This window comes from Batrachochytrium dendrobatidis, assembly GCF_000203795.2.
Source record: "Batrachochytrium dendrobatidis JAM81 unplaced genomic scaffold BATDEscaffold_7, whole genome shotgun sequence".
In the NCBI taxonomy this organism is placed as follows: Eukaryota; Fungi; Chytridiomycota; class Chytridiomycetes; order Rhizophydiales; genus Batrachochytrium; species Batrachochytrium dendrobatidis.
This window is the reverse complement of record NW_006281105.1, coordinates 686,956-699,141: the sequence shown is the minus strand read 5'-3', so window position 1 is coordinate 699,141 and position 12,186 is coordinate 686,956. Positions and strand designations below refer to the sequence as shown.

At 40.0% G+C, this 12,186-nt stretch overlaps 5 protein-coding genes across 5 annotated transcripts; 1 reads left to right on the top strand and 4 right to left on the bottom strand.

Annotated features, from left to right (window-relative positions):
- Nucleotides 1-49: 49 nt before the first annotated feature.
- On the bottom strand, nucleotides 50-2,264 carry BATDEDRAFT_37039 (uncharacterized protein). Its single transcript, XM_006679538.1, has 4 exons — nucleotides 2,213-2,264; nucleotides 1,991-2,110; nucleotides 1,522-1,920; nucleotides 50-1,445 (listed from the first exon to the last, which is right to left on the bottom strand). The coding sequence occupies exons 2-4, from the start codon at nucleotides 2,040-2,042 to the stop codon at nucleotides 460-462; spliced, it is 1,437 nt and encodes a 478-aa protein (XP_006679601.1). The 5' UTR covers nucleotides 2,043-2,110; nucleotides 2,213-2,264; the 3' UTR covers nucleotides 50-459.
- Nucleotides 2,265-2,494: 230 nt separating this feature from the next.
- BATDEDRAFT_89124 (uncharacterized protein) lies at nucleotides 2,495-4,746 on the bottom strand. Its single transcript, XM_006679595.1, has 6 exons — nucleotides 4,408-4,746; nucleotides 3,988-4,131; nucleotides 3,573-3,821; nucleotides 3,305-3,470; nucleotides 3,062-3,224; nucleotides 2,495-3,005 (listed from the first exon to the last, which is right to left on the bottom strand). Exons 1-6 carry the CDS (start codon nucleotides 4,626-4,628, stop codon nucleotides 2,563-2,565), a joined length of 1,386 nt encoding a protein of 461 aa, XP_006679658.1. The 5' UTR covers nucleotides 4,629-4,746; the 3' UTR covers nucleotides 2,495-2,562.
- Nucleotides 4,747-4,948: 202 nt separating this feature from the next.
- Nucleotides 4,949-9,186, bottom strand: BATDEDRAFT_25469 (uncharacterized protein; the record flags this gene model as incomplete). The annotated part of the gene is made up of 15 exons (XM_006679398.1): nucleotides 4,949-5,594; nucleotides 5,716-5,810; nucleotides 5,901-5,959; nucleotides 6,074-6,281; nucleotides 6,373-6,456; nucleotides 6,554-6,687; nucleotides 6,768-6,849; nucleotides 6,934-7,039; nucleotides 7,123-7,157; nucleotides 7,229-7,291; nucleotides 7,384-7,446; nucleotides 7,581-7,748; nucleotides 7,831-8,676; nucleotides 8,801-8,850; nucleotides 9,159-9,186. The coding sequence occupies 15 exons, from the start codon at nucleotides 9,184-9,186 to the stop codon at nucleotides 4,949-4,951; spliced, it is 2,667 nt and encodes an 888-aa protein (XP_006679461.1).
- A 346-nt stretch (nucleotides 9,187-9,532) lies between these two features.
- Nucleotides 9,533-10,885, top strand: BATDEDRAFT_25468 (uncharacterized protein; the record flags this gene model as incomplete). Its single annotated transcript, XM_006679397.1, has 1 exon — nucleotides 9,533-10,885. One exon carries the CDS (start codon nucleotides 9,533-9,535, stop codon nucleotides 10,883-10,885), a length of 1,353 nt encoding a protein of 450 aa, XP_006679460.1.
- A 108-nt stretch (nucleotides 10,886-10,993) lies between these two features.
- On the bottom strand, nucleotides 10,994-11,643 carry BATDEDRAFT_37038 (uncharacterized protein). The gene has a single exon (XM_006679537.1). It carries the CDS (start codon nucleotides 11,584-11,586, stop codon nucleotides 11,035-11,037), a length of 552 nt encoding a protein of 183 aa, XP_006679600.1. The 5' UTR covers nucleotides 11,587-11,643; the 3' UTR covers nucleotides 10,994-11,034.
- Nucleotides 11,644-12,186: the final 543 nt, after the last annotated feature.

The window sequence follows — 12,186 nt, the reverse complement described above, 5'->3', positions numbered from 1 at the left end:
ATGCATTAATCAAGTATACAACTGCGCATGACAATACAAAGCACCAATTAAATAGACAGTCATGTTTATTCAATTACTAGTCTTGTACGCATAGGGTAACAGTATAGTCCATTTCAAAATAAAGAGTAGATTACAGGTAACCAAAAAGTAAAAAATGGCTATTTTAAAAGTCAAAACGACATCCAATATTCTACTACAACGGTTGAGCTAGCAAAACTGGATCAAGTCAAAAAACTCCAAATCAATAAAGGGTATGTGGCTGACTATTCAAAAACAGTCATCAAACTTGATTCATGACTAGGAAAACACTCAATTAGACATACAAAAAATATTCACAAACACGACAGACGCCATGCACTCGATTAACCTCTATTGTTTGATAATCGACTGTGCATATCAACCCTGATTGTAAATTCAATATATAAAAGCGTCTATATCATACATATTTGCTGTGTTGCATCATGCATTGTCGTCCCGTTTTGTTGGGCGACTGCCTGTTCCAAATGGATTTTCATCGTCAACGTCTGCATACTGGATATCGTCGTCGGAAGGACGGCTAGGCGACGAAGTTTCGGATCGTGCTTCCCAGTCATGCGATGGATCTGCAAGTTCTTGTCTAAATGCATCTGCAATCAGACGTGCATCTTGCAATGAAAACCCTGATGTTGCCGAAAGATTAAAATCTTCTGCCGATGCCAAAGGTACATTCAACGTTCCAGTAGACGATGCAGACTTGGCATGATGCGACGGTACAACTAGTTTTGAAAGCGACTGTGTTTGGTAGATTGGATGTGATGGATCATGGGTCAACGAAGCAAATGATTTGGGCGAAGTTCCAAACGATCCAACTGACAGTCCCAATGCTGATTGCTGAGACGCAAGAGTAGGAATCAAACCTGGTCGCAACGTATCAGCCTTCTTGGATGAATTCATAATGTACATTGCAGGCTGTGGTAAAACATGTCCTTGCATGTTTGAGCTACTCGAGTCTGATATTGACGAGATGGGTCCAACAAGTGACGTGGTGGATGTTTTTTCAGTCCGTATGCCAGACATCAACAAGTTGGGCTGGACAATAGTCGCAGATTCAAGCGATTTGGACGAGAGAAGCGAAAAGGACGAATGACGCCGGAGCGCCAACGGAGTCAATCCTTCGCCGCATTCACCATACAAAAGCTGGTTGGCTGCGCGTTTACGACGGTAAAAAATAAAGACTGCAATACATACAGCTACAAGCACCACGGCTGCAACAATGCCTCCAATAAGGCCAGACGACGTGCTGTTAGACTCAGTGTTGCCATTGTTTGGCTCATTTGGCGGGTTGGCATGATTGTTGTTGCCATTAGAAGGTGAATGATCGGTGCTCGAGTTTGGATTAGTCGAGCCTGAAGTTCCTGAAGTTCCTGAACTTCCCGAGGTGGGGGATGGAGTGGTTGGCGGTATGGCTGCAATGGTTCAATAACGTCAGTACAAGATCGTCACAACACAATTGGTCATCAATCGACATGTCAGTCAACTTACATAGAGTTGCCCATGTAAACGTTCCTCCATCCTGATAAGGTCCAGTCAGACACACTCTTGACAGCGAGTCCCTCAGTTGGAAAAAGAATTGGTTACGGGCAGCCTGTATGGACTGGATCTGTGCATTGTTTGGTATATCAACAATAAATGATCCAGCATATCCAAGTGAATCCACTGCACCCAATGTCAATGGGGACCCAAATGTCATGACTACTGGGAATGCAATGTTGCAAGGGTCGGCCACTTGCTGCATATTTCCCGTGAACATGGTGAGGATCAGCTGAGTCTGGTCCAGAAATGTTGGGATTTGGTTGATGGCATACCATATAGGGAAAGACTGTCCAAGAACAATGTTCTTCTGATCAATGCATAAACGGTCTGTGACCGAACAAACTCCCGCTGAATAGCATAGTTGATGTTAGTGGATTCAAACTACATGGTTTGATATGCATGTGCAACTATGATTTACCAATGACTAGACTCGGTGCTGTAGCAATCCACAGTATCAATGGCCAGATCATTGATGTTTCAGTAGTAGTTGCAAGTGTCTTGTAATAAGAGTTGCTGTTCTGCAAACCACTGCGTCTGTCTGCTGGTTTACATCAAAAGTAAGTCATTTAAACTGTTTTCAACCAATTGATTCAAATACATTTACATTGTCTTGATAGATTGTACTGGTAGCTGCACCGACCTGTTATTCCTACTGTTCGTTACTATCACTTGTCTTGTCGTTTGCGCTTGTTTCAATAACAATTTGAATGGTTTAAATGTGTTGAATTAGCTAAATATATGTTGAATTGCCCAAATATATGTTGAATTGCCCAAATGTGTGTCAGATTGCCCAAATTCATGTCAAATCAATCAAATGCTTCATTCATAAATTGTTGGCATTGAATCATCATTCATAAATTGTTACAGTTGTACTGGTTCAACACTTGATAAATAATCATACATTCAACATCTGGCTTGGTTTCAATTTTAGTACATACATAAAACTTCAATCGATCCATTCACTGAACCATCATAAACTCCTTGATTCATTCAATGTTGGATAAAACCTATACCTTCACCCATCACATCGCGATATAAAGCCATCAACGACTCATATCCACCAATGCTTCCACCTAATATCCCAATAAATATAATAGTAGCTCCAAAAACCAGTTCCGTTATACTACGTCCTTGCAGGCCAAATATCTTGTAGTAAAACACTACTGGGAACACAAAGATCAGCATCGTATTGGCTACGGCGCCAAGAAAAGTCATCAGGTCTGAAAAGTAGGGAACTGCCATTGCTATAAATGCAATCCCAACCATTAAACATGTGCGAAGAATAGCTCGTTGTGTGCGCTGTCGAACAGTGTCTTCGGGTGCATCAATGTCGAGATATCGCTCAATATCTACAGAAAACGTAGTCACGAGAAGCGGGCATGCAAGAAGGACGTGCGCTGTAATAATCACAATGGATGCGGTCGTTGTCCATCCTAATACACAATTCGTTTAGTATAGACTCGGCTCATTTCAACCCGGATCCACTTACCGTGAGGAAGATTGTCCAGAATAGGTGACTTGGTCAAGTTTCCAAATGCAGCGTATCCAACTACTGATGTTAAAAGATACATGCCGGTGATGATAGACATGGCTCGAGATAGCACAGTAGGAAATGCTTGTGGCTTAGCCATGGATCGTTCTACCTCGGCATACTATGCATTTCAAAATTCGGCAAACATTAAATTGATCAATATGCAGCCTATCAATTTTTCCAATCAGTCTAGCTACATACCACATAGTTTCCACCAAACGAAAATGAAAATGAACCCAATGCAGCTGGCATATTGGCAATATTGATGAACGAATGGGTGACTTTTCCTTCGTTCTTTGGTATTTCAATCAGTCCGAGAACCACAACCAAAACGCAAACAATGATCGATGCAAGAGCGCCAAAGAGACTTTAATTTGCTCCATAAATGAGACTGTTAGCTATGCAAACTAAATGTGAAGTCTGTCTTATCCTCATAATCACTCGTGTGAAATCAAAGCTTTAGACATACCTGACAATGGCAACTTCTTTCAGGGTACGCATTAGCACAAATGGAACAAGAATTCCCAATGCACAAACCATGATCCATTGTTTTTGATTAAGGAATCCTATAATATTTTCCAGATTCAAACCTGCAAGAATGAGGTATAGACAGGTAACACCCAGAAGTACTGTCGTGTAAAATACTCTTACGATACGCTCCCCATTGACACCGTATGCTATGCGACCGATTTCAGGATAGCTGCCATTAACTCGCTGTCTGCATAAGAAATGGTTGGATTTAATCCGGTAAGAGTTCGATGAAAATTATCCATATTCAGCATATTGCCGGAATCCAAAAAAGCAAATGGAAGAATCAAAGCAATCCCATCAGCCTAAATGACTGATATGCTATGCATTCAGCATATGCAATGGTATCAACTTACCCTCGATTATATAGACATCGAATCAGCATTTTCCCAGTATAGTCATTAACCACTGCTGCAAACAGCATTAAAAATACGCCAGCCCATCCAGAAAGCATGAGCGCAAAGGGCACTTGCAAGATCCCTGTGCCTGCAATAACACAACTTATAGAACAATGATGGTTAGTTTAATAGACATTAGCCCATTCATGACAAGGAATGTCATTGATAGAATCAGGTGCAGCCAACCACTGCATTTTAGCAGAACATGGTGGAGTACTAAGCATGCTCGAGCACCAAAATGCTTTTGTTTGAAGCTGTCGATTCGCGGCAGGGGCCCGGAATGAGCAGAACAAGGAGCCTATCACTTTGGTGATGCTGAATGGGTCGTTTGGTGCATTCAGACATCAACACAACAAGACCATCAATGTCATCACTTACATGACATGATACAGCGCAGCATTGTTTGATGCAGTACCAGGTCGAACCACGTCTTTGTCTTCAAAAGTATCCACCAATGAAACCGCCATGCTGTCTGAAGCACTATGGTTACTACGGATACTACCACTATCCCCTCTCGCATGACGTGTATTTGGAATAGTTACGCCGGTAGTCTCGTGTAGGTCATCCTCATTGTCCGGCACAGTATCGTAATGATTCATGCGACCAAGTCTAAAGTGGGTTGAAGCCGAACGGGATGAAATGATTGTGGGATGGTGGGCGTTAGTATATTAATACTGGCTAGTTGGGTTGTAGATGGCGGTTTTAGTAGAATGTAAATTCCACCCAAATAACTAGACTTTGTCAAGGGAAAGTTGGGCTTGAAATCGACTTTAAATTTGTAAGCCATCCAGCACACGTGTCGGAGTCCTATAAATATTGATTTATCGACCCATGCTTAGGTTGAAGCCATATCTTGCTAGATATACTACGTTGAAAATCAATTAAAATATATAAAAACATCAAATCTCTCTTTATAAACTCAATCCGATAATCCATCTCCCATCAGCGGTGGTGTAATCATTTCTGATGCTCCCCACATGAGCTGTGAGACCAAAGAAATTCTTGGTGCGCTTGAAAGTTGTCCAAGTTTAACATTTTCAGGAAGTCGTCTTTGAGGTGATTGACTTGAAGATGAGGGATTTAGGCTCACTGAATCGATATTATGATTATCATTCATGACGCTATTTCTATGGGCACTAACACCGTTCTGGTTATGTGTGTCATTGCCACTTGTAGAAACAGAAGCAGGATTCTCTTTTGATACATCCAATGAGCGGACTGGAAAATGTGTAAGCAGTGATGAGCTTGTGGATGGGATCTGAGCTTGCGAATGCAGGCGTTTATCATTTGCAAAAACGTTTTTGGGTTGAGTCGTCATGTTGGGATTGCCACTCTTTTGCAAGTCCGTGTCTGTATTTAAAGCAGACGTGATGGGCAAAATCGACGTTGACACATTTGATCTGTCATTCACTGGATGTACATTAGACTGAGATACAAATGGGATTTCAATTTCGCTCTCCAAAGCTGAACCTAAAACACTAATGTTGTCAATCGCATTTCTGTTTGGGTTGGATCCTGTTATTCCTTCCCAGTTCACAATATTGGACTCGAGTGTTTCGTCGTTGCTAGATTTATAGTTAATATTTAACCCAAACCAACAATCATATTAGTTTTAACAAAATCCAACTTTGAATACAAATGTAACATCATGTCTACATACTCGACAAAACTATGCGGTTGACTTACAGCTCATGCCAAGACTCGATTGTATCACAAAGTAATTTTAAATTAGGGAGTGTGTTTCGTAAATTCTTGACCGGTTTTCCAACAAAATTCAACAGCTACATATACCAATACAAACTACCCATCAGTCTCCTTAACAAAACATCGTGTTGAAGGCTAATCTTAGTCGTAGATATGACAAACCATACCTGTTCTACATTCTTGTTAATTAAAAACACGGCATACTCGAACCGGATACGTTCAGATCCTCGAGAGTACAAAGGAAACCTAGCAAAGCAGTATTGGATAGTCGTAAGAAAAACACAGAGAATTTGAAAATACTAAAACTAAAATCCTGGACAACCATGACTCAACTCTTTACTTCCTTGAAATTGCTGCGATACAACATCCCATACAGTTGACCGTGAAGAAATTGGCATCATATAATAACGTAATGGTACATCAAGGTAGTACGCCAAAAGTGTAATGAAGTGGGCTGTAAAACCCAAGGCTGTTGCAATGCGCTCATCATCATGTCCAGTGAAGTTTGAATTGGGAAGTTTTATGCCTCGTATGCATGGGCAATCGGTCTTGATACAGTAGATGAATCATTAATAATAAACCAAAAAGTATATAATCAATGGCAAAAATAAACCATGTGAAAAAGATGTAGTTATTTACCTCGGTAATAGGAAACATGGTCTTAAGATCATGCGTCAGACTTTTTTGAAGCTTGGAAACTCGACTTAAAATACATGACATCTCCTTTCTAATATAGCAAATCGTCATATAATTGATATACAGATAATACATGTCAGTATTGATCAATCCATTTATCTCAACTCTGCAGCCAAATCATTACTAGCCTGGTGAGTGCAAGCCCATCACGAGCACGCAGAAAACATTTGACTTCTTCATCCCTTTCCACTTGAAGTTGACTTAATTGCATTTGCCGTTCATTCACGATTTGACGAATTTCGTTCAATCTTAAACTGCCTAGAGTGTTCAATAAAGTAAATCAATACTCTTAATATGCAATCTATAGCTCTAAAGTTGGATCGGTGCTGTTTACTTACGATTTTGTAATTCCCGTGTTTGCTCCATGATTGCATTTTCAGTAACATTGATTCTAATTCGAATAGCATCGGCCTCATTAGCCTGCATACAATTAAAAAGTCAGAAAAAAGGTTTAAAAACAAATTCCAAAAGTAATACGATACCAAGCATATGCTACAATCTTACCACAGTCTCTACAACCTCTAGTTTGGCAAAATGAGCAGCAGATTCGACCAAAATTGTATTGGTAGATGCCTGTACTTTTGTAATCTGTCGCTGCAATCCTATGATTCTAAGCATCATAATACGCAACGTGTAAGCAAATCAACCCTCAGAAAGTACTCTATATCACGCAATTCTTGCAAAACTGCATACCTTTTGATCTGTGCGTATTTATAAGATGCATAAACCTGTGAAAATGCATGCAACAAATCAATCATTGCGTCTAAACCTTTCAATTCCTCATGATTTGATACCTTACCTTGTTTGGTTTGACTTTTGTAAGCTGTACTTTGAGATCAACAGATTTGACAGGGGGACAGTCCTGTAAATATTTAGCAGATATATCAGTACAATCATGGAGTAAGTCATTTTTCAATAATATAGATGATTAGACCTTAAAAACAATCTGCCTACATTTGTAACAGAAGTGCGAGGCATATAAAACCCATTTTCCAACTCTATCAAAATTGTGTTGGGCTGAAATTGTAAGTCAAGATCTATCAACTGCAGTCAAATGCATGCACACAACCAATTCATAGCAAAAATTAGCACTGCGTTTCTTGATTGATGTGCAAGATTCAAATATTTATAGCTAAAAACCTCATGCATACATCTTTGCAAACAAATGACATGTTGGCCAGATCAATCCATTGCGAAATCACTGAAACAGCAGCTGGATTTCTGGTCAAATTAAAATACAACGAAAGCATAAATCGAGGCAAACACTGATGTAAATAGGACATGGATATACTATCCAACAAAACATCCCAAGAAGGGTTCTATATTTTAAAAAGAAACAACATCAGCCACCAAATGGATTCACTCTAGTTTTAAAACCAAATATCTAACATGATTGCTTACATTACACAAGTCGATCCACTCGCTAGTATAAAACGGAAGAGTATACGAATTTTCTGCCAGTGTAAAATAGCTACAGCATAATTCATGACACGGAGCATGGACAACCATGGATAAATGCTCCTGAAACATCTGATGCACACTAAACGATGAAGCAGAAGATTTCATACTTGTAGACATTTCAGAAAATCTCAGTGTATTCAATCGTCTTGTTAAAAGCTGATGTGAAGTATCTGAACGCGCATCTATAGATGACTGTATAGGAGGTAAAGACAGTGTTTGGGATTGGATTGAGCAGGATATGTCAGGCATGCTTTGAGTATCGTTATTTGAATCTGATGGAATTTGTTTTGAAGTATTGGACGAAAAGTGAGATCTGATTAAAGTAGTATGTTGATCATGATGGGAGGCGGATAAAGCAGCAGAGTCCAAAGCATGTGCAGCGGAAAGTGACGACACTCGAGACGAATCCAAAAACAAGGGTGGATGCAACAGTGATCCAATGCTGGTTGAATTGGGTTGATGATTAGACTCTAGCTTAGTAAACTCGATATCTGTAGAGTTTGTAGTTTCAAAAGGAAGCTTTTGTGAAGCCAAATGTGAGTGATTTGAAGCAAGAAAGCTGCTAGAAGGTACGATTGTCATGATTGTCGGAGTCTGAGGGGATCCAGTAGATGCATTCAATACAGAGCATGTTCCATCAACACCAATAGTAGGATGAGTGACATGATCAATCCTGGCGGGAGTTGCCCGGTTTCCTACAGCATGCATATCATTGACGGTGGTGTTGCCATGGTTGTGGATGGACAGATTGCGTACAAGAATACGACGAAGATGACGGATCCGAGGCTAGTATCAAACATATATGGATAGTCAGTTACTGTATTAATAGAAGATGACTGACATTCATGTACATTTATGTATATTCAGATCCATCCAAGAATTGTTTCGCCAATGGACAATCAAGTCATACCTGCACATGAGGCCAACAGGCCTGAGAAATGTTGCAAGTGCCCGATATGACTGAAAATGAATGTATTGAATAGTAAAAAGCAGCAGTGTTTCCTTATCAAGATTCCTGACTGGTCTATGGTCGAGTATCGATATGAATCAACCTGGTGAATGCGACTAATAGGAAAGTCGCGCTGTATTGAATCCAAGCTGAAGTTTGATATTGATTGGATAAATCAATTCATTTCAACAGTCAATCCATTTCAATTGTCAATTCATTTCAATTGTCAATCCATCTTCACTGAGTTGTAGTCTTGCATTAATTGAATTTTGATTGCTTGACTTGATCAAACAATCAATCTGCAAGAATCCAACTTCACTCGTGACAATCTCAACTGTTGAAAACATTGACTTGATCTTCTATTTTTCTTTTTCAAAACTTGAACTTGACTCGACTAGTTCAGTTATTATAAAGAGCAAGATGCTTCGTAGTTGTATGCTTCGATTGAATCATTCATTTGCTGTCGTCTCGCATATTCGTACTACCAGTTCATCAATACACTTGCTGGTTCATCGTTCAACTCCCATTCATCATCCAATCTCTATACTATTCAATATCAGCACAGATCCTTTTACAAAACACTATTATACAAAAACCACTACTGGAACAAAAAATAATAATAATGTAGTTAATACTGCTGATATTAGACATTCGATGCATCATCTGCCAACGATTGCCGACATTATCCAATATATGAAACAAGATCGCATCATCCTAGCATACCGCAGTTTTATCAATCTGGAGTCCTCAAACTCATATTTTCTGGCAGATCTTCCACCAAAGGTATTCTTTAATCTCATTCAAGCACTTTTAAACAACAAATCTCAAGTCCTCAAGTCCAAATCTCATTACACCAAACTCCATCGAGTAGCCACCATGTTTGAACTTATGCAGACCGTCGAAGCCAAGACTGACATAAATGTGCTAACACTCATGATCTATATCTATGCAAAAATGAATAATCTGCCCTCTGCTTTGAAAGCATATGCAGAGATCAAGCAACATGGATTTGATCACATGTGTCCTTTGGTTCTTGGAAATATGACCCAAGCCCATATTCTCAATGATGACGAAAAAACCGGCCTGGAATACTTTGAACTTTTGAAACAAGTTGATTTGACCATATATCCCTACGAGGTATTGCTAGGCTCATATGTGCTCAAATGTGACGAGAGCGGGATTGCGCGTGTTATAGAAATGATGCGTTTAGCTGGATTTTCCTGGACTCCTCAGATACTTACCAAGATTACTAATTATTACGCTTCTTGCAAGGACGACTTGACTGTATTGAAATTGATCAAAAAGTTTCAAAATGAAGGCGGCGATCTAAATGCTCGTATATACCATCGCCTTATGGTTACGAACAACAATATTGGCGAGCACCATGATGCCTTGCAGACTTTGAATCAAGCAATTAAAAAGCGAGTTCGTATCACACATCCTATGATTACCGAAAAAGCAGTTGCGTATGCTGGATTAGGTCAGGAGAAACACATGTGGGACACATACTGCGCTGTCACCAATCATCAGTTTGTCCAATCTCGTCTTTGTATTGCTATGGCAAAGCATCTTGGTCCATTGCTCGAATCTGAGCGTGATGTCATAGGTGCTATCAGTGCGTATGTCAAAGAGTCAAATGGCTCGCTCACCAATGCTCTCTCTGGGTTGGTGAACGGCTACAAATTCCTTGGAGATCCTGATTCCGCAAAATATCTGATCAGTGTTTTAACTTCGTACAATCCATCTTTATCTTTGGCCATCCATGTCAAAGTAGTATATGCATACTTGGAAACTGGAAACTTTGATGGTGCTTTGGGCCATGTCAAATATTTGGAAGATCGTTATCAGAGTGCAGAAGTTATTCACATCTACCCATTACTGGTTCATGCAATCAGCTATCGGCCCGAAATGGTAAAGAAGCTTCTTGCATGGATGGCTCGAAAAGGTAAAGACATTGATATTGATCAAGAGTATCAGCGTGCAGCGTTTCGTGCAAAGTTGGGACCAAAGACTTTTGATGATTATAATAGTATAGGGCAGGAATAATTTGAATTCAACACTTTGCAACTGCTCTATCCAAATATCAGTTACATTTGGGTTGGTAAAGTGAAATTGTACTATCACCTCGTGCCAAACGAGTCAATAAACAGAAATCGTTGAAATAATAGTTTATTCATTTTCAGCCAGAAACAAATCTATCGGCCCAAACAATCACCGTTACAGGTGTGGGTGATGGCTTTGCAATGAGTTTTGGTATTGTGACTACAGTTACTATTACTACCGTTACAATCGGCACCGCGCGATCGGCTGTGTTCAGGGAACAGTGTACGAATAAAAGATGAGTTGGCATGATCAAGGTTTGATTGCTGTTCTATATCGTCTGATTGATCAGAGCCATTGTCATCACAGTAATTTGTATCTTGGTGAGCATTGAGTTCTACAATCTGATCGTTATCAATTGAATCGATTGTATTACGATATACGTCATTCAATGTGTTGACGCCAGTGGATAGAACGTAATCAGTGGTCACATTGGCATTGTCGTGACTGTCTTCGTTGTCATCATTCCAATCCAAATGGTTGAAAGAATCATTTAGAGGCTTTGTATTTCCATTCGAGTCTAGCAGGCTTATTGATACGTTTAAATCTATTACACCTCTTCCATCATCCCATCCGACTGCATCACGCAAGCACTCGGCAAAATTTTGGCATACAACACCGTTTGCATCGACAAAAAACGACGACATGACCTCTTCGTCACTTTCGGAAGGACAATCTGTATTGTATATGGCATTGGCAAGACGCTCGTAGACGGTGTCGCGATTGGATTGATACGTCTCGGCATTTGCACGGAAAGTGGGATATCCTTGTACACGTCTATGCCGAACTGTGTTGAGTGGATACGTAATTGAACTGGATTGATAAGTATGGTCGTGTGTGTTTTGATCAGGGGCTTCATATGTAAAATCAAAAAGGCGGGATTGATTGATTACATTCAGTGCATGTCGAATTGGCATATGAGATACAAATGTCACGTATGGTTCTTCAAGACTCAAACTATTGGACGAGTGATAGGAGTGCTCAAGCATTTCAGCTACGGTATCAAGACGTTGGTCTTCGTTGTAGTTGCCATTATCTTCATAATGGGCTGTTGATGGGGTGTACCAATTGACTTCTGAATGCTCATCTGCATGGTCCTGGCGGGTGAGTCTGTTTGATTCATCTCCAAAATCCCAGAAATTATGATCGACAGTCACATCACGCAGTCCATGCCCAAAATACGTATCGGTTTGATTCAGCGCTCTGTCAAAATACGCAGCAAATGGATTTGGTTCAGACATCGTATT

What these genes read in the sequence shown, in the direction of transcription:
- BATDEDRAFT_37039 (XM_006679538.1), bottom strand. Translation starts at nt 2,042, where the DNA reads ATGATCTGGCCATTGATACTGTGGATTGCTACAGCACCGAGTCTAGTC. An exon ending in AGCACCGAGTCTAGTCATTG is followed by an intron (nt 1,921 to 1,990) that starts GTAAATCATAGT and finishes TATGCTATTCAG; the next exon opens with CGGGAGTTTGTTCGGTCACA. An exon ending in GTTTACATGGGCAACTCTAT is followed by an intron (nt 1,446 to 1,521) that starts GTAAGTTGACTG and finishes GAACCATTGCAG; the next exon opens with CCATACCGCCAACCACTCCA.
- BATDEDRAFT_89124 (XM_006679595.1), bottom strand. Translation starts at nt 4,628, where the DNA reads ATGAATCATTACGATACTGTGCCGGACAATGAGGATGACCTACACGAG. An exon ending in CGTTTGGTGGAAACTATGTG is followed by an intron (nt 3,225 to 3,304) that starts GTATGTAGCTAG and finishes TGAAATGCATAG; the next exon opens with TATGCCGAGGTAGAACGATC. An exon ending in TCTGGACAATCTTCCTCACG is followed by an intron (nt 3,006 to 3,061) that starts GTAAGTGGATCC and finishes ATTGTGTATTAG; the next exon opens with GATGGACAACGACCGCATCC.
- BATDEDRAFT_37038 (XM_006679537.1), bottom strand. Translation starts at nt 11,586, where the DNA reads ATGTCGTCGTTTTTTGTCGATGCAAACGGTGTTGTATGCCAAAATTTT.